At 42.6% G+C, this 22,682-nt stretch overlaps 1 protein-coding gene across 1 annotated transcript; it reads left to right on the top strand.

Annotated features, from left to right (window-relative positions):
* Positions 1 to 2,525: 2,525 nt before the first annotated feature.
* On the top strand, positions 2,526 to 16,788 carry CNOT11 (CCR4-NOT transcription complex subunit 11). Its single transcript, XM_050915592.1, has 7 exons — positions 2,526 to 2,952; positions 3,733 to 3,897; positions 8,837 to 8,989; positions 9,565 to 9,767; positions 10,531 to 10,733; positions 13,682 to 13,778; positions 16,445 to 16,788. The coding sequence occupies exons 1-7, from the start codon at positions 2,526 to 2,528 to the stop codon at positions 16,640 to 16,642; spliced, it is 1,446 nt and encodes a 481-aa protein (XP_050771549.1). The 3' UTR covers positions 16,643 to 16,788.
* The last annotated feature ends 5,894 nt before the right edge of the window (positions 16,789 to 22,682 follow it).

Below are 22,682 nucleotides of genomic sequence, written 5' to 3'. Positions count from 1 at the left end.
AGCCACAGCTACTCGCTACTCACACAAGTTTCTCTCAGTCACTCCTATCAGGAAAACTTAGTTTCGCTTTAATAAGCTATCACTCCCTCAAGTCTTTTACACCCTTGTATTAAACTGTATCTCCTACTCTCTCTAGCAGGTTTAAGAGAGACCCAGAAACAGCCACTTGGGCCTTTTCTGCTCTGCAGACCACTGACATAGTTTCACCTTCCCAATCTCTTGCAAGGGTTCTTCAACCCCACAGAACCAAACCTCTTCCCCTAACAGGAACACAGAACTATAATTTCTCTACAGGTCAGCAAGACAGAGGGGAAGACAAAGTCGGCCTGTTCTGTATATCCTCGGCTCCACTGTAAACTGAAATGTCTTCTCATAGATCGAGTGTTTGAGTCAGCTGCCAAAGTTCATCTTTCTACCTATTTATACAGAAATCCATACAAGTTATGAGGAACCATCTTCTCCCACGGAGTCTTCCTCTCTAAACTACTGAGCTTTCACATTATTTGACTGAAGACACTCAACTTCTTCTCTGTATGCATCACAAGTAAGGGTGGAAAGCTCTTGTTCATGTCCATGCTTTCCCAAATTCTCCAGCTACCCTACCGCACACCGACACAGATTAGTTCCTCAGCAGTTTGGAATCCTTTGATCTTCTTTCTAAATCTTACAATTAAAGTCCTTGCTGCAGTTGTTAGTAAATTCTAAATGGGCCCAAACCTCCAAGGACTCCTTTGTTTCCTTGAATACGCTGGCCATGGCAGGAAGCTCACTGGCATCTTCTTCCATCTGCTTTACTATTCTAGCTGCTTATCTTGCAAGCAGAAGTCTGTGATCTAGTCAGCTGGTGAGCAGCTGCTCTATCAACAAGGCTTTCAGATCACGCTCACATGGCTGCAGACCCTGTTTTTTTCCCCACGTCATCATTTTTTAACATCTGTATATGTACATGAAGCCTTTACACCTCTTAGAGCTTGGCTTCTTTCCCATCAATAATGTGAATTAAGGAACACATCCATTACTTGGTCTAGATGCACAAGGCTAGCTTTCAATTTGTATTATTTTAGAAACTGAATCCCATCTCTCACACCAGTATGGCCAACTAGGAAGCCAAGGTCTTCTGGGCTGGGTGACTGGGGAGGAGTACTGATACTAGAAGAATCAGGCAGCAGAAGCAGTGTCAGCAGTCAGGACTTTCCAAGCCCTTCTTCTCTCAGCACAGGTCGCAGAAAGCTCTTCCTCCAGGCCATGCCCTCAGCACTTCTTCAGGCTATGCCTGATGCGTCTGTGAGTTGCCGTCCCTCAAGATGCCCTTCCGCAAGATACGCTGGTGAAACAGACCACCGCACTTAACAGGGACGTTCTTCCAGCCCCGACCTCCAGCCACACACTACTGCAGCTCACCATCCTTCTGCTCTGCCGAGAACCCCATCAGCAAAGCGGATCGTTCTCAGCTGAACCGGGTCACGGAAGAAACGGATGAACGCTGCCCTCCAGGACGCTCCTCAGGCAGGGCAGAGGTAGGCAGCAAGAGCAGGTGACCACCACCTTTCCCTTTGAACGCCAGAGGCACCGCGGCCCGGCTGCCACGGCGGCTGCCTGAAGCAGGGCCTTGCCGCCTCTCTCGTTTCTGTCACTCTCCCGGGGACGCAGGACGCCTCACAGCGTGGGGAACGTCACTTCGCTCCCGTTCGGGGTGACGACAGGGGAAGATGTCTGGGGTGGAGGCTAACCTTCCTTCAGAAAGCAACGGGATGATCTCATAACGAGACGTAATCAAACGCGTAACCCTTCTGTTGTTAAGCGAAACGGCGATGAGGCGTTCCTCGGCCAGAAGATCGCTGGACCCACACCCGGGCGGGGAGAGGCAGCGATGGCGGGGCCGGGAGGCCGGGCTCTGCCTCAGCCCGTTCGCTTCCTCCGAGCGGCAATCTCATTTTTCCCGCTCCCCACCCGGGGCCGACCCCCGACCCGACCCCCTCCCTTCTGGCCGCCAGCCACAGCTGTCTCGCCGGAGGCCACCGCGCCCCGCCTCTCGCCAGAGCGGGGGCGTCCCTCACAGCCCGGACCTGGGATGAACTGCCGCCAACCCGGGCGGCGCCGCTGCCGCGGCCCCCGCGGCCGGGCCCGGGCCAGGGGACGGGGAGGCTGGGCCGCCGCAGCCGCCGGCCGCCGGGCTCCCCCTGCCGGCCCCAACGGCCCCCGCGGGAGCGCGCGGCGCAGAGCGGCGCGGCGCGGCGCGGCGCGGCGGCAGCCAATCCCCCGCGCCCGCCCCGCCCCCCGTCGGGCGGCTCGGGCCAATCCCGTTCCGCGAGGCGGGGGCGCGGGCGCGGTCCGCCGCTCCCCGCCGCGCGGCCAATCGCGTGCGCGCCTCCTCGTCGCCCCGGCGCCGAGCCGGAACGCCCCGTCACCTTACGGCCGCGCCGTAAAGCGGGGCCGGCGCGACAGCGCGCGTGCGGCGTTACGGCTTGCGGGGAGCGGCGGGGCCGGGCCGGGCCGGAGCGGGCGGCGGCGGCGGGCGGGGGCGGATGCCCGGGGGCGGGGGGAGCCCGGCGCCCGGCACTCAGGTGGGAGCGGAGGCGGGCGAGTCGGGCGGCGCGGCGGGCGGCGGGCCGGCGGGCGGCAGGATGAGCCTGTCGCCGAAGGAGCTGTCGAGCCTGCTGAGCATCGTGTCGGAGGAGGCGGGCGGCAGCACCTTCGAGGGCCTCTCCAGCGCCTTCCACCACTACTTCGGCAAGGCCGAGCACTTCCGCCTGGGCTCCGTCCTCGTCCTCCTGCTGCAGCAGCCCGACCTGCTGCCCAGCCCCGCGCAGCGCCTCACCGCCCTCTACCTCCTCTGGGAGATGTACCGCACCGAGCCCCTCGCTGCCAACCCCTTCGCCGCCGTCTTCGCCCACCTCCTCAACCCCGCGCCCGAGCGCGGCGGCGACGAGGCGGAGCGCACGCCGCTCTCAGGTGCGTCCCGCCGCCGCCGCCGGGGCGGGGAAGGGGGGGGGGGGGTGTCGGAGTCGGAGAGAGGAGCCCTCCCCGCGGCTGCCGGCGGGGGAGGACCTGGCGGAGGCACCGCTCGGCGGCGCGGCTTCGTTATCGCTGCCCGAGCTGGGCTTCCCGCCGGTCGCTTTCGCGTTCCTCGGTTGGAAAAAGCGGTGGGAGTGTTTCATGGCAGGCGTCTCTAGGCTTGACGCCAGATAGGCCGCTTGGTTGGGCCGGAACGCGGTGTTCTGGGGAGAAAGCCGTTACGAAAACCGGGAGGTAATAGGAGGCTTTTGACAGCCTTAAAGCAGTGAAACAAACCTCTTAAAGAAATACATGAGAGTGAAACGCTTTTTCCCCCTTCAGTAAACACAAGCGTGACAGCGATGGGTAAATCAGTTTCTAAAAAAACCTACTTTTATAACTCGCAGTATGAATTGCAACGTCTGGTCATATTTAATAGCTCAGTAGTTGTCTAAATTGGAAAGTGTGTAAAGAAACCACTGTGACTGAGTTGGCATCAGATGTTGCATGTCGAGATGCATGATACCGATCAGTATAACACTGTATTTTACATCACTTTAGGAGCTGAGTAGGTAACAGTTTTGTATGTACTCACAAAGACTTCTTCGTCCGCTGCACTGATCTTAGCATAAATAAAACATTAGTTTGCGTTTTAGTTTTGCTTGTTCTATGTGAAGCATACGGAAACTATTAATGCTACTGCCTTAAAAATTGGGGATTTTCATTGTGTCTCCACAGGCTTCTTACCTCCCATAACTCCTCCAGAAAAATTCTTTCTTTCTCAGCTGATGTTGGCCCCCCCTAGAGAACTGTTCAAGAAGACTCCTCGGCAGATTGCTTCAATGGATGTGGGGAACATGGCCCAGTCAGTGGATATAAGTGGGCTTCAGCTGGCATTAGCAGGTAAGGAAGATTTGCGGCTGTGGTTCACTAAGGAATGGAAATGCTAATTGTCATGTGGCTATGAGTTACCTGAGAAACACTCTTGTCTATCCTGAATATGAAAAAGGTTGAACTACGCTTTAGGGTCTTCAGGCCCATGTTCAAGCACATAGAGAAACTTCAAGCAGAGATTACATCTTAACTGTTTTATCCTACTTAACAAGCAGCTTTTTAAGCATATGTGTCACTGCCTTAAACACGAGAACATTTTGCAAGTATAGGAAGATTTTCATCTAAAGCTTTGTGGGGGTTTTCTTGGGGTGATTTTTTTTTTTGGTGTATTTTTATCCATCTTCACTCTCTGCAGTATTTCCAGTATGAGAGAACAAGCATAACTGTCATGCTGTCACGTACCGGTACTTCAACTGTACCTGGCAAATTGGCTATTACCATTATATCTTCAGTTTTATAAAATAAAGTCAGATCTTACAGCATTAGCTCAAGAGTGGGAAGGTGGTCTACTTTTACTAGATTGAAAAGAAAAGCAATGTGATGCTTATCCTTTGACAGGAGAAAAGGAGCAGGAACATGATTGTTCTGATCACGTTGACTGATGAGTCACATCTGGAGCTAATCTGAAATAGAAAATATTGTTGGGAACAAGGAGCCGGTTTGAACACCAAAAAATAGTGGTTTTTTCCTAGGTATGTGCAAATGGACCTGCTTGCTTGAAAACTGACCATCCCACTTCTATATCTGTACAGTGTGGTTTATTGCTCTGAGGTCAGGCACTACCTAGGCTTTCTCCGTCCTGCAGTTGTACCTTGGTATCGTCATTTTTTCTGTAGACTCTGACATTGACTTGTTATGCTGTGGTATACTGTCCCTTGTTCACAGTGTACGAATGTCCTCTGATGTCCTCCTTAGCTACTGTTTCCAGACTGTGGGATCTTTTGAAAATGCAAATTGAATACCCTAACATACCATCATGGGCAAGACAAACACTTCTGGTTCTTGTTCTGTTCATCCTGTCTGTGTTTTGTAGAATACTTTAGTGAATTCAGATTTTGTGAAACTTCAGGTAACTTGTGATTTTTAGCATAAGGCATGTGTGATGCCTTAAAGAAGCCTGGAGTTTTTTCATTTGTTTTTATTTGTTTTCCCCGTGGTACTGTGTTTGCCTTCTGAACAGTTTCTTCTCATTAAAAATGAAACACGTAGAGAATCTCAAAACTGTAATTGTATGGATGGGTACTCTAGGCCATGCATTTTAATTTGTCGTTTTTTAAAATAGAAGACACTGATGGCTTAAAGTACAGTACAAAGTCATTAATGGTGCTTTGCAAAATTAAGCCCTGTAAGATGTGCTTGCATCATTATTTACATAATCCAGTAAACATGCATAATTAATTGCTTATGAGCAGTTGCAGGAGTTATGTAACAAAACAAGCTGCATCTGAAAAAGCTTTATGCTGTCTTTCTCAGACTTCTTGCTGTAGCTACCTAGAAGAAATGTCTGCTTTCTACTCACTTTCTTAGAAGATAAATCTTCTGCTTGTTTTAATATCATGATGCTTCTCGACTGTCTGTCATGTTTTGGAAGGTCTGTGAGTTTTTCACAGGTCTTCAGTATATTTCTCCTAATGATTCAATATGGAGGATAAAGCTGGTGCAGGGTGATGGTGCTTAGATACAGTGTTTGCAGTGTTGTGTTTACACCCTTTCCTCCCACATTTCACATAACATAACAGCTGTAAGACTTGGTGGCCCTTCAAAATTGTGGTCCCTGAGACAAATTTAGGGCTATTTAGAGCAGGATGATTTTGACTTGCTTTAGAATATACCTGCAAAACCAACTTAAATAATTTAGAAAGCATTAGATTTTTTCAATCAATGTATCTATCCCAATCCTTTTTTTGTAAAGGGAGGAAAAAATACTTGGCTGGTCTTCTGAACTTGAGCTCATTGTCGCAATTCACTTGCAGCTGTATGGTGGTTTTTCCACTTTTGGTTTTCTTTTTTGTTTTTAGGGTGTCGTCCCCCCCCCCCCCCCAAAAAAAAAAAAAGTAGAATGTTGGAACAGAGCATCTTGGGAATGAGTATTGAAACTTGCTTTGTTCTCTTCTCCCTTTGGTCTACAGAAAGTTCATTCAAGCCTCGGTCTCTCTCTATAACTTGGTTTTGTTGATCTGGTGTGTTACCGTATCAAAAATGTCATTTTCTCCTAGTTGCAGGCATGGGTCTTCTGGCAAAGTGCTCCTAACTGTTTGTCTGCTAACCCTTATTTGATCTAGGAGTAATTGACCTGTATTAAAGTTAAGTTTGTGATACATTCTAGAGCTTTCCTTTAAGAATTAAAGAAAGTTTCTTTTTACCTGTAAAAAGAAAAAAAAAAAAATAGCTCTATAAGGGAACCTAAGTGATTGTTTTCAGATTATTTTTTTTAAATTTAAATGTCTTAGTTCAAGATGCTATATTCTTTCCTGTTAAATCCCCATGTTCTAATTCTTGCTTCTGCTTACCTGAAACTGTTGATCCAGCCCTAATTCATGAAGCAGTGAGGGTGAGCTTTTGAGTTTCAATGCATATAACTAAGGGCTCATGCAGGCTTCTAAAATCAGTGAATTGAAGGACTGTATCTTAAACTTTTGTATTTCTAATTAAGCATCATTAATCATTTGAGATTATGAGGATCCAAACAAATCAGTGACTTACTTTTACCAACTGATGGATTTAAGTTCTAGACTATAAATGAAAAGACTGAAAAAAGATGCCCAATACCTTTTTTTTTTTTCTTCTCCCCATAGAACTTCATTTGTTAAATCAACCCTTCTGTTCAGTGGCTAAATGAAAGTACTCACAAGGTGGAGTTTGAAACAGTTTAAAAAGTAGAAGACGTGTTGTGGTTTAACCCCAGCCAGCGGCTAAGCACGACACAGACACTCCCTCCTCCCCCCCCCCCCCCCTCACAGTGGGATGGGGAGGAGAATCGGGAAAGAAGGTAGAACTCCATGGGTTGAGATAAAAACAGTTTAATAACTAAAGTAAAATATAATACTAACAATAATAATAATGAAATATAATAGTAATGAAAAGGAATATAACAAAAAAAAGAAGAGGGGGGGGGGAAAAAAGGGAAAAAACCCCCCAGTGATGCACAATGCAGCTGCTCACCACCCACTGACCAATGCCAGAGCCGCAATCCGTGCCTCCCGGCCAACTCTCCCCCCCCTCCCCCCCCCGCCCCCGCCCCGTTTATATACTGGGCATGACGTTCCATGGTATGGAATACCCCTTTGGCTAGTTCAGGTCAGCTGCCCCGGCTCTGCTCCCTCCCAGCTTCTTGCACACCTGCTTGCTGGCAGAGCATGGGAAACTGAAAAGTCCTTGGCTTAAGATAAGGGCTACTTAGCAACAACTAAAACATCAGAGTGTTATCAACATCATTCTCACCCTAAATCCAAAACACAGCACTGTACCAGCTACTAAGAACAGAGTTAACTCTGTCCCAGCTGAAACCAGGACAACACGTTTTATAAACCAGCTCATTTGGACTTTAACTTTAAAATTGTTTTTTTGAAAACAACTGAAAAGTGTGCTTGCTAGTTGTTGCCTTTAACAGAAAAACATACCTTGCTGTGCTACTTCAGTGAGCATATATGCAAATGTTTGCATGATCTGAAATAATTGGATAAAGTAGGACAGAAAGCCAAAAAAGAAATGAGCAATGAGTGGTGCTTTGTTTTGATGATCCTTTTGTCACTCACAGTTTCAGCATCTCTCATGGATTTGGTTGGAGTCATATGAAATAGTTCATGTGCATGGGAAGCTGGGAAGGGTCAACGTGGTTGCACAAAAAGGAGCAAGCACACTTTGCTTAGAAGTGATGGAGACAGTACACTAAATCTGACAGCACTACACTTAGTCAGGAAAAGGAGCGGTGTTTAGTTTCACGTGGAACGTTTTCAAGGGATTCCTTGTGTGGTACCAACAATTTTGGACTTCAGATTACTTAAGGCTTAATCTGCTGCTTAATGTTCTCTGTTAAGGGGGTGGGGGGGAAGGAGTGTCAGGTGGTGGTCTGTAGTGGGTTTTTTCTGGTTCTTGTCTGTTGGATTTTTTTTGCCAAAGCAATGGAAAACATGATCTCTCAAAATAGTACAGAGAATGTAAGAAGATCAGCCATTAAGTCTTCAGATACAGAAGAGTGATAGATTGTGACAGAAGAACCTAAAAATCTGACAATGCGCGTATTGACCCCCGTAGTTTCTTTTTGGCCAGTTTCTTCAAGTCTTCAGCTGTATATACTAACCTTAATATTATGTAACTTGTTTATGTTCTGTAATTTGGCCTTTAAAGGGACACTTTCAGCTCCTCTCAGGTTTGCTTTAATGACGATATATGTAGAATCACATAACAATTAAACTCCATCTTTTTCCACACAAGCACTTACTGTAGCTTGACAGCGAATGCAACAGTAACTTACACAGTGCCACTGAAATGTGTTGGATAAGTTTGAATAGCTGACTTCAGGTCTAGTATGACCACTATCGTTGCAGACTCTGTAAATGTATCTGTGTAGATTTTTCACTTCCCTGCTCTGAGAAGTGATTGCAAAACTAGATACAGCATGTGAACTCTTTCAGGAGTACCATGTGAACCTACTAATGTGCTTTTAGACACAGATTACATCAGTTACTTCTATTTTCTAAAGCCAAGACTACGTTTCAGATTTATTTCTGTTTCTTCTTTATCCTTGCTGCATATCTCTGTCCCTTGCCTGTCAGCTGGCACTCTGAGTACTAGCTGCCTGACACAGTACTAAATTTCATGTTGATGTTATCTGGTTTTTTTTTAAGCTAGTTCTTCTCTAAAGCTGCTTGTTTCTCACTAGTTTTAGTATTCCAGGCATCTCTGTTTCAATTTTATGCTTTAATATTATGGACTGGCCTTCTTTCAGAACGTCAGTCCGAGTTGCCAACACAGAGCAAGGCCAGCTTCCCCAGCATTCTCAGCGATCCTGACCCAGATTCTTCCAACTCTGGTTTTGACAGCTCCGTTGCCTCCCAGATCACGGAAGCCTTAGTGAGTGGACCAAAACCTCCTATAGAAAGTATGTGCATTTTCACATCTTTGTTTATGTAACTCATGACGTGCTATGTTATTATACTTCTCCAGATGAAATGTAATGTAATTCAGAAGTATTTTTAAGGTATGAAATGGGAATGAAGATGAATGAAACAGTGCAAAACTGTGTCAGGCTGTCTCCAGATGAGACTCCATAGTGTTCACATTTCCAGACTTTTAAAAATCTGGAGCCTGTCTTCAAGCTGTTACCTGTGTCATCTGTTGGCTAAAACACTGGGTCTGATGCCCCTCAGATCTTAGTCCCCTACACTAAGATCTGCGTTGACTGTTAACACCTTCCAAGGAAGCAGTTACTGTGGAAGGGGAAAAGACCATAGAATCAGTAACTTAGTGATCTGAATCAAGAGGAAAAACAGGCTGATGTAACAGCATCACTAAAAATCAGAAATAAATGTTTTTCTGGGAGGCAAATAAGATTGTAATGCTGTTCTCAGCGTTATAATAGCTTAAAGAAATGGAGGCTTCGGGGGTTGTCTTTTGTACTGATGTAAAACTGAATACCTGAAGCTTAAAAAACGTTTTACGTTGTTGCCATTTTAGGTCACTTTCGACCAGAGTTCATTCGACCACCGCCTCCACTCCATATATGTGAGGATGAATTGGCATGGTTAAATCCAATAGAGCCAGATCACACAATTCAGTGGGATAAGTCAATGTGTGTTAAGAACAGCACTGGAGTTGAAATAAAAAGAATCATGGCAAAAGCTTTTAAAAGTCCCTTGACTTCCCCACAGCAAACACAGGTAAGTATCATGCACTTTCCTGTCTAAAATGATTTTCTAACAAGCTGTCTATTAACTCATGTATTTTAGAAAACTTGGATCACTTTAATGATCTGTGTTTGGATTCATGAAACTCCAAGGACTTTACATTGTAAAAACCCAAGAGTTTTGGCTTGGGTTTGTATAAATAGGGAAGAAATCTTTAAACTTCATAGCATTGACTGAACAGAGTTACAGTTGATCAATAAGTGGCACTAATATTTTTCTGCATGGAAAAATCTTATAACAATGTTGTTCATGCTTCTTTGGAAGCTTTTGATAAGTAATTATTTCAGAAATGCCAATACCAAATTTTTTTTTTCTCCTCAATTTGATAGTATTACCCCTGATTTCAGTGGGCTTTTTTGATAATCATTATGCTAGCACTATAAAATATCCTTTATGTGCAGAACTTTTTCTGACAACAATGAACTCGAAATTGAGGTTTCTTTCTGCTGGACAGGAAACTAAAGAAGGCTGAAACTTTTCATGGCTTTTTTCCTCCCTTCCTTGCCACCCACTGATGAAAGGCTACTAAATGCCTTATTAAAGGTTTTATGGGCACAGTTGCCTTTACGTAGAAATTTTAAAGTATACCTCCAGTGTCTTTCAATAGAGATGCCTAAATCTAAAGGGTTGTCATTCTCCTGTAGCTTAGATGTATTATAGCAGTTTTTTCAAGCAGTAATGTGAATAGTTAAGGAAAAAAAAACCTGAGTCTTTTTTTTTTTTTTTTTCTTTACAGCTCCTTGGAGAACTGGAAAAGGACCCCAAGCTTGTTTACCATATTGGTCTCACTCCTGCCAAATTGCCAGACCTGGTTGAAAACAATCCTTTAGTAGCTATAGAAATGTTGCTGAAACTGATGCAGTCTAGTCAGATAACAGAGTATTTTTCTGTCTTGGTCAACATGGACATGTCCTTACATTCAATGGAAGTTGTAAATCGGTGAGTACTATCTCAAATCTAGGAAGGTTTCCTTAAGTATGTAAAATAAATAACTGAACAGTTATTAAGTGATTGTGAGGCTGGCCGCGGGGCTGCATTTGGATGCAGTCCAAAGACTACCAAAAGTAACAGGAATTGAAGAAATGACTAGTCAGATTACAGTGAAGGAAAAGAATATCAAACTACCATTCCCTTTTCAATTTCTCTATGCTGTTTGTGTTTTGGTTTTTTTAATACTCTTTTAATAATAAGACTTAGTGTGCTCTGATTAATCCTGCAGAGGAAGAGAGTGCTGTGGATTTGTTGCTTTCTACAATTACTGGACTGTCTAAGTCTGTTTCTTTCATAAAGGCTTTACTTGCTTTTTGTGTAGTTCCTTATTGGTGGTGCCTGTAGTTAAAGAAGAAAACTTATTTTAGTCCAGACTGAGGTTGTAAAGTTAGCTGTGGGTTGGTAATAAAGAACTGAACCTCTCAAACGTGTTCAGTGGTAAGTTCAGAGAATGCTGCCAATTTTTAAGTTCCTTTTTACAGCAGTGCCATTTTAAAATATTACTGTAATGTTAACAGCTTCCTATTAGCAGTAGCAAAACTGCAACTTAACAGGAAAAAAACCCACAATTTCCCAGCAGAAGGATGTGATGGTGGAGGCATATATTACATTTGATATTAATTATTTATAATTTTATATAATTATTTTGTTTTAATTAAAATTAACATAATCTTATATGAATTATTTATAACCTACCATATTTTACCATATTGGGTATGGTAAAAAGGACATTTCTTGCACAGGTGCTATGCTAGTTAATCTTTCAGTCCCTGCTCCAGGAATGGAGAGGCTTATTCAAAGAAAACACTGTGTTACTCTTCAATATTAGCAAAGTGTTTCTACTTTGAAAAGAATAGGGAAATACATATTGTGTTGTGGATGACTTCAACTGGAGTTGATAATTACTAGAAAATCATTTCATCAAACTGTTTGATATGTTCAGCTCAAAACAGTATTTAAAATGGTTATCACTTAAGGGAGTCTGTTACTGCAATCTATAATATGTCTAAACTTTTATTCAGACATCAGGTTCCTGGTTAATATATAAATTTCACTAGCAAGTACACGTCCTATGTCCCAGGAAGCTGCAAGTTTAGTTACTGGCTTGCAAAATGACCAGTTACTGAATGTGTATGGTTTTGTCACTGTAGCGACTGTCACTCCCTCTAACGGGTCACAATCCAGTCGTTCCTGATGAAGAATTTACGTTCTCTTCTCATATCTAAAAATTAGCCTCATCTCTAGCTTCTGTCTTCTCTTTCAACTGAGGTAGCAGTTGTGTTTTATTAGGACATCTGGAAATGTTAATTTTGATCCTTCTTGACGTATGCTTGTGTGGAAGATAGAAGGCTACAGTGGGACAAAGGGCGGTTATTGTGACACTCCTCTACAAAAAGTTAATGCCACAAGCTGATCTGCTTAAATGCAACTTGCATTCTTGATGCGGCTTAAGTGAACAAAAGGTGGTATTGTTAAATAGCCATCCTGCTTTACGTTCATGCCCTGTCTTCATTGGGAATAACTTCTGCATACAGGTACAACCCATTTTCTTAACAGAATGCTAGCCCCTTCAATGGGAAAACTTCTCAGACGGCTAATCCTCACAAACTACAAAGTACATCTCTCCCACTTACTTTCTTCCATTTCTTGGCAACTACTGAATGTGAACTACCAAATCAGCCTTGTTCAGCAGTCTCTTTGCAGCAGAGTTGAGTTGCACCTTAAATATCATTTGAGGAAAGAAACACTTCTGAAATAAATCCCTCCCTACTGGTGCAGACTGACAGCACTTACTGCCCTGAAGTTGGGATAATGATCACAACATGGAGAAAGAGTGGTAAGAAAAGAGCTTTTACTCCTGTCCAGGATAGCTACACCACCAGTCAGGCGTGCGGGTTCTCCCACAACGTAACTACCATAGGAACAACTTTTCTCAAACTGCAAAATGACTGTCAGTGCAAACAGGGAGACACTGTGTGAAATAAGGCAAAAACTTGAAACTGAAATGTCTAAAACATGCACCGTTTTCCCTATTGCCCCCCCTTTCACTACTTGAGATAGGACTGATTAGAGTTACTTTGGTCAAATTCTGTTGTAACTTTATGGCAGTTCTACATTTAGTGTATGCTGTTATCTTGAGAGCTGTATTGCTTTTTCAGTTAAGAAACCGTGGCAGCTCAAATACTTTAGTAGTCAGTATTGTTAACCACAAATACGTGTGCTTTGCTGTTAACCCTTAAAAATACACTAATACCATTCTTTGATGCAATCGTTCTCCAATTCTTCTCCAGTAAGAAGCTTCTGAGATTATCGTGCATCATTAATCTCTAGTTAACATTTTCATCTAGTCAGGGTGTCTTATCTGAGCTGTAGATATTCGTGTTGTTTCAGTTCCTAGGACTAAAATTTGGATCTGAAGGAACTAAGGAAACTGATCTTTTGCCATAACAAAGGAGTTATTCTGGTTGTATGCTTAAGGAAGGAGTTCAGCATCTAGATGCAGTACCTGAAATTCAAATATGAATAAGCAAAATTGTATTGCAGTGCTTATTGCAGAAGAATCTTCGTACTCGGACAGCTTGGGGACTTCATCGTAAATTGGAAACCAGTATCATTGACTCATTTGTGTAATATATAGCAAATGTTTGTAGGTGTGTCAAATATACTAGAAACCAATCTAACTCAGCTTCTGTACTGTGTCAGAGTTAAAAAAAAGTTTTGGACTCTTACTGAAGAAATTTAAACGACTAGAAATATGTCTGTGGAAGCTGTCAGAAATCAGCTCTGTATGACGTGACTGGGAATAAACTAATATCACATGTCTACCTCATCTGTTTTGCAATGGAATCACTAGATTTATGGCTTCATAAACCACTGGATATTTTTAATTTGAACAGGCTTACTACTGCAGTCGATCTCCCGCCTGAATTCATTCATCTTTATATCTCCAATTGTATCTCCACCTGTGAACAGATTAAAGACAAATATATGCAGGTGAGTACTTAAGTATATTGTTTAGGAAAAAGGGTCCCATATATCGCTTTGTGTAATATGTGCTGAGATTTTATAAGGCTGATAGCATTAAGTTATTCTGTCTTACTGCTTCTTTATTTCAAAGGCACTTTTTTTTTCCCCAAACACACTATGCAGTTCTATATAGTGTTTAACAGATGTTTCTTCACCTTCTTACAAGACATCACAGGTAGTTACTGTTCCCTGTTTTTCTGTAGACATAATACACTTCTCACTAGCAAAACTGCACTTTTATGTGACTCAGGTCCTTACATGCAAAAGGCTTATCTGTCACTCCGTGTGCCTTTTCGTCACCCCCAGTATTAGTTGTTTGCCTTCTGCTTAGTTTTAAGCTTCAAGTTTCTTTTCTGTACGAGTGTGCCCACCAGTTCCAGACCTTTGAGGTGATGTTACAAAACTCACGTGGAAGTCTTGCCCTTCGATCATGACCTACAACAGTTTGCAGATTTCCTCAAAGACCTAAAAACCTTCTGTTTTCTGTCTTCCTAACACCATACCCTCTGCTTCCCAAGCCTGTCATACTTCCTCAGTACCGGCATGCAAGTTGTAGCCACTTCAAGGATCTTTACCCCCTGGGGAGGTTTCCATGCCTTTGCCAACGCAAGGTTGTCTACATGCCGTGCAAGCTACTTCTATCCTAAACCGATCTGTGGTTTCACCAAGTGCCCAGTAGAACTTGTTTTCTTGGATATGTCATTGGTGAAAAACAGTTCCATGTTCAGTTTACCCAAGGCTTTGTGAATCTTGACCAAGTTCTGCCTCAGCTTTTTCCTCTCAATACTGAAGGATTGCAACCTCTTTAGCCTCTTGCAACAAGGAAGCTGTTTATTTCCCTTAAGCTTTTTTGGTGTCCTTCTCTAGTTCTGCTATATCCTTAAGCTGCAGAGACGAAAATTGCGTGCAGGACACAGGATATGGGTGCAACGTGGTTTTTAAATAGCAGCAAAAACCCATCTGTCTTGTTATCAGTACCCTTCCAGATGATGACTAACCATTTGTTATCTTTTGGTGGCTGCTGATGCTTCTCTGCTTTGGGACTCTGCCTGATACACATGGGTGGCTTGATCTGTGACCTGCTGAATAGCTGCGCCTATTACATTTGGTAGCAGAACAGGAAAATAGCAGCAGACCTGGACTGCAGCTGAGAATATGCCCACAGAGTGGGACACTGTGCTCAGAGGGGCTGCTGAGTGCGCATAGCAGCTGTGCTTCAGGCACACAGGACAAAAAAGTACAGAGGGTCAAGGAACACATACTGATCACCAAGCAGCATGCAAAGCTTGTGAGATCTAACATTTGTTAATACTGTGTATGAGGCCTCACAGCAACTGAGACACAAGATGTTTTGCTTGAAAAGCATGGTACAAAAATACTCCTATTGGAAGTGAAAGAGGCATGATCCTCAGAGATTGGGAGTCAGCCAGTATCTTGCATTTTACTTTCGTTCTGAGTTTCATGTTCCTCAATTATTAAAGTTACTCTTGTAACTAATTTGTGTTGCAAAGAAAACATGTGATGACTTTTGATTGCAGTGAAGGAAATAACTTGTTCAGTTTCTGAATTCTCTTGGTATAGGTAGCAAATTTTGGAGTAGTAAGCTCAGTTCCTGTAAAAATAGTTGGTTGATAGCTTATTTTCAGTGTCAAATAATCTAAAATACTTCAGACACTTAACCTATCAAGTCCCCTCAGTTGTGTCCGATAAACATCGTTCATTTATATAGCTGCTTTTAGAGAAAGGGTTGGGTTCAACTCTTTCTCACAATGTGAAGTATGAGACCACTTTAATGATAAAGCAAGATCTGCTTTTGTCCTTGAGGAAAAATGTACTCTGTATAAAGCAGACAGTTAGTGACTGGATCTGTATATGACAAATTGTAGGTACCAGTTCCTAGGTCTCCACTTCCCAACTCCCAGCGTGCTCTTCAAGGTGTTACCTAAGCAGCCCTTAGGAAGGAGGAGCACCTCTGAGACCCCATCTTTTCACTGCATCAGGCGGGAAATGAGCCACGAGCCGTGAGGCATGTTCTTGGATTAGGTGTCCCTGGTACTGTCTTTCCTTCTAAGACAGAGCAAGAGGGTCATGTGCTAGTTCAGCAACAGAGCACTTCCCATGAAGCAAGTTTGGGATCAGTTCTGTTGCTTTCACTTCCCCTCTAGAGTGCCTTAGTCATGTGGTGACTGGGGAATTTTGAGATGTGAAGCTTGCTCATTTTTCTTTATGGTGTTATTGTAGAAAATAAGGCTAAGCAAGACCCTAGTGATGGCATCATTTCAAGCTATGATCCCTTCTCTCTGACTTTACTCAGAGATTACATAATACAGAAATTAAGTACAATGCATAGGTAGATCTGGTGCTTCATTTGTGCATGGGATTAATCTTGAGAGAGCTCCTGTATCCAGAAGTACAGTATTATAAAGCAGAGGAGTCCATTTTTTTAAAATACAGTAGTAGGGGAGATGATAGAAGAGTTGGGGCAGCACATACAAAGCTTGGGAACAAGATTATTGCTGCAGCTAAATTGCTCCTGAAATGCCTCAGTTGTACTGCTGAGGGTCAACAGTCCTTTAACTGACTTGGTTGCAAACATTTATTTGGATTATGAAACTGTATCTCTTCTGTTTCAGAACCGCCTGGTACGTCTTGTTTGTGTGTTTCTTCAGTCTTTAATCAGAAACAAAATTATTAATGTACAGGACTTGTTTATAGAAGTGCAAGCATTCTGTATTGAGTTCAGTCGGATACGAGAAGCGGCTGGCCTTTTCAGATTGCTGAAGACACTAGACACTGGGGAAAATCCATCAGAGACAAAACCATCAAAATAAAACCACTGTGTCAGTGGCAAAAAACCCAACCCTGCTAGTGTTCTATACCAATTGTATATTTTAAACTTAAATCACTGGATTAATGATGTAATACATTATAAATAGCATTTTATGCATTTAAACAATAAATAATGCTTTTTCTGATACACATGCTTGAGCTTGTGAAATGTGTTAGGCCTTCCTTACACATATGCTATTTTTGACTCTGGGTTAAACTCTGTATGTCATATGCATATCCTGAACTACAGGCTCTAATTCCAGAGAGAATGTAAATGATACTTGCCATTTCACAGCAAATCTAAGTATTGATCTGGCACTCACTGTCTTTTTGTCCAAAACTGTTTGTGAATAACTAAAGTCAACTTGTATCAAGGTAAGTAACTTCAGTTCCTGTTTGTGCTTTCTTTACTGTGTAAGACCACCTAGAAGCTGGATACAGCTTCTAACGATGCATGCTGTTTTCGGTAAGGGAAAGTCTGTCTTGATGCCTAGAAAAACCTAAAGGTTTATCTTTACATGGCAGAAATGAAGTGTTGGGTGCTGTAGGCTCAGAGTGGTACTCTCTCTTTTCAAGATCACTGAATCTTTCCAGAACACTGGCCTCATACCATCAGTAGTTGAAGTACCACACCTATTTCATGCTTCTAAGAATGTTTCACTGAGGAAAGATGGTCCCATTTCTTCCATAAAAATCCAAGTCATGAGCCTCTTCTCACTTCAAAACTTGCATAAGCAGTTGCTCTGTGGCTACCAACATTAAAATAGCCTCTTCCTTCTAAAGCGTATAGTCAGAGTACCATTCAGGTGTTAGATGCCAGGTATTGGGGAAACTAGGGAAGGAGTCTGCTAAAGTATTATTTTAAGCTGATAATAGAATAGCTGCTGTTGTTTAAGCCCTGAGACTGAAAAGGAAAATAACTTGAAAAGCTAGCTAGTTCTAATTTAATGCTGCCTGATAAATGAAAGCTGTTTTAAAGCTGCATCTGCTTCTCAAATTTTTATGAAGTGCAAGATCAATAATGCAAGGTCAAGACTGTCTTTTGGCTTTTTCTTTCCAGGTAATTTAAGTTAAGTTGCTAAATTGCTGGGATTGAAAATCCCAATGATCTCTCAACTCACGCAGCATAATCTTTTGGTAAGAAGTTTTGTGAGAAGTGTTCTGTAGTCATTAGGGGTTAGACTTTTATAGCTTCCCAGAGTTAAGATGTATTAGGCCAACTAAAGTAGCATTTAAGGCCTGGTCTGTTCCAGTTCTAGACATTCCTTCTAAAACCCAAGACATTTGCTGTAAGTCATTGTTAGCAGCAACAGTTAACCTAGCTTGTGCTCTAAACTTGTACCTGAATGCTCTACATCTGTTGAAGTACAATTTGGCTATTGTCTTCTCTGTACTAGTACCCCTCTTCAAAAACATTGTTAAAACCCCACTTTATATAGATTTTAGGCTTTTGTTTGGAACTTGGTACTACAGCTTATGACAAAGTAATAGGCTCCATCAGAAAACTGATTACTACTGCTTCAAGACATTGCAATCTACCTTATGATTTATAGAACTACTTTAAAAAAATTTAAGCCTTGCCAAAAAAAAAAAGAGTAGGTTGCTACTATGATACTATAGCAAAAGCCTAGCTGTTCTGCCTCTACACAGCATTTGCTTGAGTTGTACTGACATACATAAATCCCCAATCCCTGGATTTGTCCTGTAACTAAAAACTATCAAGAAACAGTTTTATGATTTTATCATAGGTACTTCTGTAATATATTATGCATTGATCAAAACATTCAGACTTGGTACTGAATTTGCTATATGCTTCTGTGTTGTTTGTTTGTTAGGAGGGAAGGTGAGCCATGCTTTCCCAAATTTGTACTGGGTTTACATGGCAAGGTTGTGGTAGTGGGGGGCTGCAGGGGGGGGCCTTTGTGAGGAGGGGCTGGGGCTGTCCTCTGCCAGACCCAGGCCATACAAGTTGGCACAGTTGAGCCCCTCAGCCCAGCTGGTAGCACCTCTCTGATTGATAACCCTGGAACAGTCTGTACCCCATGGAGAGGCCCGACATTGGAACAGTTCTGGAAGAACTGCAGCCCCTGGGAGGGAGCTCATGATGGAGCAGGGGAAAAGGGGTGAGGAGGAACAGCAGAGACCAAATGTTATGGACTGACCACAACCTTCCTTCCCCATCCCCCTGCCACCACTCACAGGGAAGAGTCAGGAGTAAAGTTGAGCCTAGGAAGAAGTGTAGTTTTAGTTTTGTCTTTGTTTCTCACTATCCTACTCTTTCTTTTTAAATAGCAATAAGTTAGTTTTAATCTTCATCAAGTCAAACCTGTTTTGCCTGTGATGGTAACTGTTTCTTATCGTGACCCATGACTTTTTCCATCTTATTTTCCCCCTGCTCAGTAGGAGAGGAGAAGAGCGAGAGCAGCTGGGTGGGTATCTAGCAGCCATGTAGTTAGCCTACATGTGGAAAACTCCACAACATGTTGAAGGATCTCACCCTTAGCTACCCAGCCTGAAGTTAAGCTTTTGTGCTGTGCTAGTGCTGAGTGTCTCCAATCCATTTACATAAGTATAGCAAAGAAAACAAAACCCTCAAACTTCTCAGACATTGCTTTTTAAAAGGTCTGTATAATTTATTATGGAATTTGAGCTTTTAGCCATTAAGTTACAACAACAATGCAAAACTTGACATTCTTACAGTTGTACATACACAATGGAAAAGACATAGCCCAGTGCTTAATCCAAACAATGCAACCAAGTTAGTACAAGGTTACTGTAAAAGACAGTCAATTGTGAATAGCTGTTGACAGACTAGAAAGTTCAAATGGTTCTCTGCAGTTGTGTTTATAGTAGAAGTAACTGGCTTCAAAGTTTTGGACTTAAGCTTCAGACTAACAAAATGATGGAAACTCAAATTATTTTGCTCTTCTGAATTAAGAAGGATATGCTCATTTAAAAATGCAGTATCATTACCATGTTTCAGATGGTGAAAAGCAGCTTCAGATCCAATGGAAGTATAATGGACAGTTTCCAGGCAATGCATTCTTCACACAAACACATGCAATTATAGAGACATTCTACTTTTAAAACTTTCTCAAATCAAGTTTTGCAATACAGCAGGATATCTGAGGAGAGAGATCAGGACCCATACTGAACAAAAACAAAAGCCTTCAGCTTGATTTGCGCATGTTTAATCTACAATTCCAATTCCCAAATCTTCACATATCACCTATGAGAGAAAAGAGCACATGTAGTAAAGATCAGTCTCAAGGACAGAAGACAGGTCACAATTTTTATAGCCATTCTGGTTAAAAAAAAAAAATGCTGCTGCCATCTTCCATTTCAGGAATTGTAATTCACCATGGCCCTACTGTAAAACTGCATCTCTTCAGCTTACCCAAGGGGAGAGTCTTGCTCTTTTCTCCTCCATCCCAACTCCTCATCCCCTTAGCCCAGCTCTAAAACTCAGTTAATTGCACAGTAAGGATATCCAGTTTCTTAGCTTGTCAAAATACAGCTTTGACAGATTTAATTTTCTGCCACTTAAGCTGAATTAGTTCATCACATAACTCTTAATCTGAATGTGAGACAGAGCAAACTAAACAGAGCAGCAAAGGAAAACCAGAAAGGACCACTCTCTCTCTTCTTGTAACAGCAAGTATTGAATCAGTCCAAGCCATTGTGCAAAATCTCAGCCAGCCTGCTGGCTGAAGGGAGACATACAGAAGAGAACAGTCTCTTGTCAAGCTGCCAACATAATTTGATTCACCCAGCAGCCCACACCAAGAACTCCATTCCCTCCAGGTTAACCAGATGAGATATTGCCAGCTGACTCTACTAGATTTCAGTTCCACCTCACTTTGTAGAGCTGCAGGGTCAGTATGTTCTTATTGATCTCAGTATCTTCATCTAGCACAGAAACACTGCATTCAATGCCAAGTGCTGAAAATCAAACCAATGAGAACTACACATGCAACCTCTCCACCCAAAAAAAAAAAGTCCACCCAAAAAGCAAGCAAAACCCCCAAACACCCACCTAACCATCACCACAATATCATTACTGGCTTGATTCAGGGTGCTAAAGGCTCTTGCTGAGCAGGAGTTGCCAGTTTTACCAACACTTGGGATGTTGATGTGTAACAAAAACATGTTTTTATTACACATTGAGGCAACAACTGAAAAAATATTCCACAAGTTCAGAATGTCATTCTTAACCTACTGGTATATACTTCAAAGTACAGTTGGTATTGCTAACAGTAGTTGCATGCCTAGACAGGAGAAGTCTGCTTTTATGGGACAGCTAAATCATCAGCCCAACCTGTTGCATCCTATCTGTTGCCATCATAATGTAAACCCAACACCTTTCACTTCTGATCAAGCTCGTCAAAACCTGCAAGTGTAGATACTGCCCCTGCCTCAGACATCCTCTGAACCACAGGCATAGGAAGCAGGGTAACCATCACTACCCCCTTGCTGGGCTCCTCTCTGCACAACTACTACTGGCTAGTCTTAGAGAAACTTAGCAGGCCAGGTGGAAAACCATTCCTGAATCAAGAAGTGATAAAAAAAAAAAGTCTTTGCACATTTGACAAATTTGTTGCAATAGTGTTTCTCCATGCCCGTTACACCCTGGCACAGGACCGGAATTCCCAAAGTGTAACAACAGCCCAGCTTCGGCAGGAATATACCAGTGCCCAATTTATTAAGTCAGCATGGATTAAAAGCATTCTCACTGTAGTTAAATTATCCTACAGCTCCTCTGGCATACCTCCAGAATCTAGCACTAATTACTGGCAACAGGTTACTGGACTACATTCACATACTCAGGGGGCAAGAGGGGTGTGAGGGGCAGGGGGAAGGAGTTACTATCTAATCAAGCTTCTCTAGTACATGCAAAGAATCTCCTCCAAGCATCGCTTAGAGCTAAAGAAGAATCCAGTCTACAGGTCCTTAGCAAAAGAAAATCCAAATTTTCTAGTTAAATTGGTACTGCAGGTAAACTCATTAATATGCATTTAGATCTGAAATGTCTACAGTTCATTTTTGCTTGCTATCAAGTCTGAAAGCTGAAGCTAGTTTAAACAGTTATTTACTATCAAATTTCTTTTCCAATTTGGCATTTGTAGACTATTATTAATAAACTAAAATTTCTGAACAAGAGGGGCCTCTAGTTTTCACTTTAAACACCAGTCCATTTTGACATGTTCATAGCTCCTGTTTAACATCACTTGAACTTCACAAAGTTTTCTCCCTAACAGTAACACCAGAACTAACAAAGCCATGCCCATGAACACAATACTAACAAAACTTATTCCACACCAATAACATCCCCTAGTCCTGCTAGGGATTTTCCCCAACTCATTTATTCAGCATCACCATTGGAGGGCTGTCCACTTCATGTGGGCACCGTGCTTTAGCTTTGTATAATCATACCACATGAATGCCTCTAATAAGAAACCCTCTGCCCGATTACAGCAAAATCTGACAAAGGGACAGAGGTCTCTGAGACAAGTTCCTGCATGTTTATGAAAAATGTGCACCTAGGAAGAGGGGGGAAAAAAAAAAAAAAAAAAAAGAGATCAGGGCAGGGGGGGCAGAAGGAACCCACAACACATACAGCATCAGCTCCCACATTAGGCAGGACATAGCCTAAGCAGAAGAGGAAGAATAAAGATTCTCCAAATGGTAGGGAATGGAGTCACAAGGCACTTATCCTGCAAAAACATTCGGGGGGGGGGGGGAAGACTCATTAGTTCTGACCTTCATATAATCTTTTTGTAGGTAAAGTGCTAGAAACTAGAAATACCAGTTTGATCCAACATGGTAGGTCCAGATCAGCAAAGTCTAGGAACCTGTATTTACCTATAGCTGCCTACACCTGTTTACTCTAAAAGCTATGTATTAGATGAGCTGTAACAGTAGGTCATATACTTCATGTTTCTAATCCTCTCTTGCTACGCTTTTAAGCTCCCTAGATTGTCTTTTTCCTGTCCTGTACTTTTTATCCTACCACTCTTTTTGCTAATGCATGTCAGCTTTTTG

The sequence above is a fragment of the Gymnogyps californianus genome, chromosome 1, assembly GCF_018139145.2.
Source record: "Gymnogyps californianus isolate 813 chromosome 1, ASM1813914v2, whole genome shotgun sequence".
Lineage (NCBI taxonomy): Eukaryota > Metazoa > Chordata > Aves > Accipitriformes > Cathartidae > Gymnogyps > Gymnogyps californianus.
Note: the sequence above shows the minus strand (reverse complement) of the source record. Positions and strands in the feature narration are given on the sequence as shown.

What these genes read in the sequence shown, in the direction of transcription:
- CNOT11 (XM_050915592.1), top strand. Translation starts at nt 2,526, where the DNA reads ATGCCCGGGGGCGGGGGGAGCCCGGCGCCCGGCACTCAGGTGGGAGCG. An exon ending in ACCAAAACCTCCTATAGAAA is followed by an intron (nt 8,990 to 9,564) that starts GTATGTGCATTT and finishes TTGCCATTTTAG; the next exon opens with GTCACTTTCGACCAGAGTTC. An exon ending in TTAAAGACAAATATATGCAG is followed by an intron (nt 13,779 to 16,444) that starts GTGAGTACTTAA and finishes CTTCTGTTTCAG; the next exon opens with AACCGCCTGGTACGTCTTGT.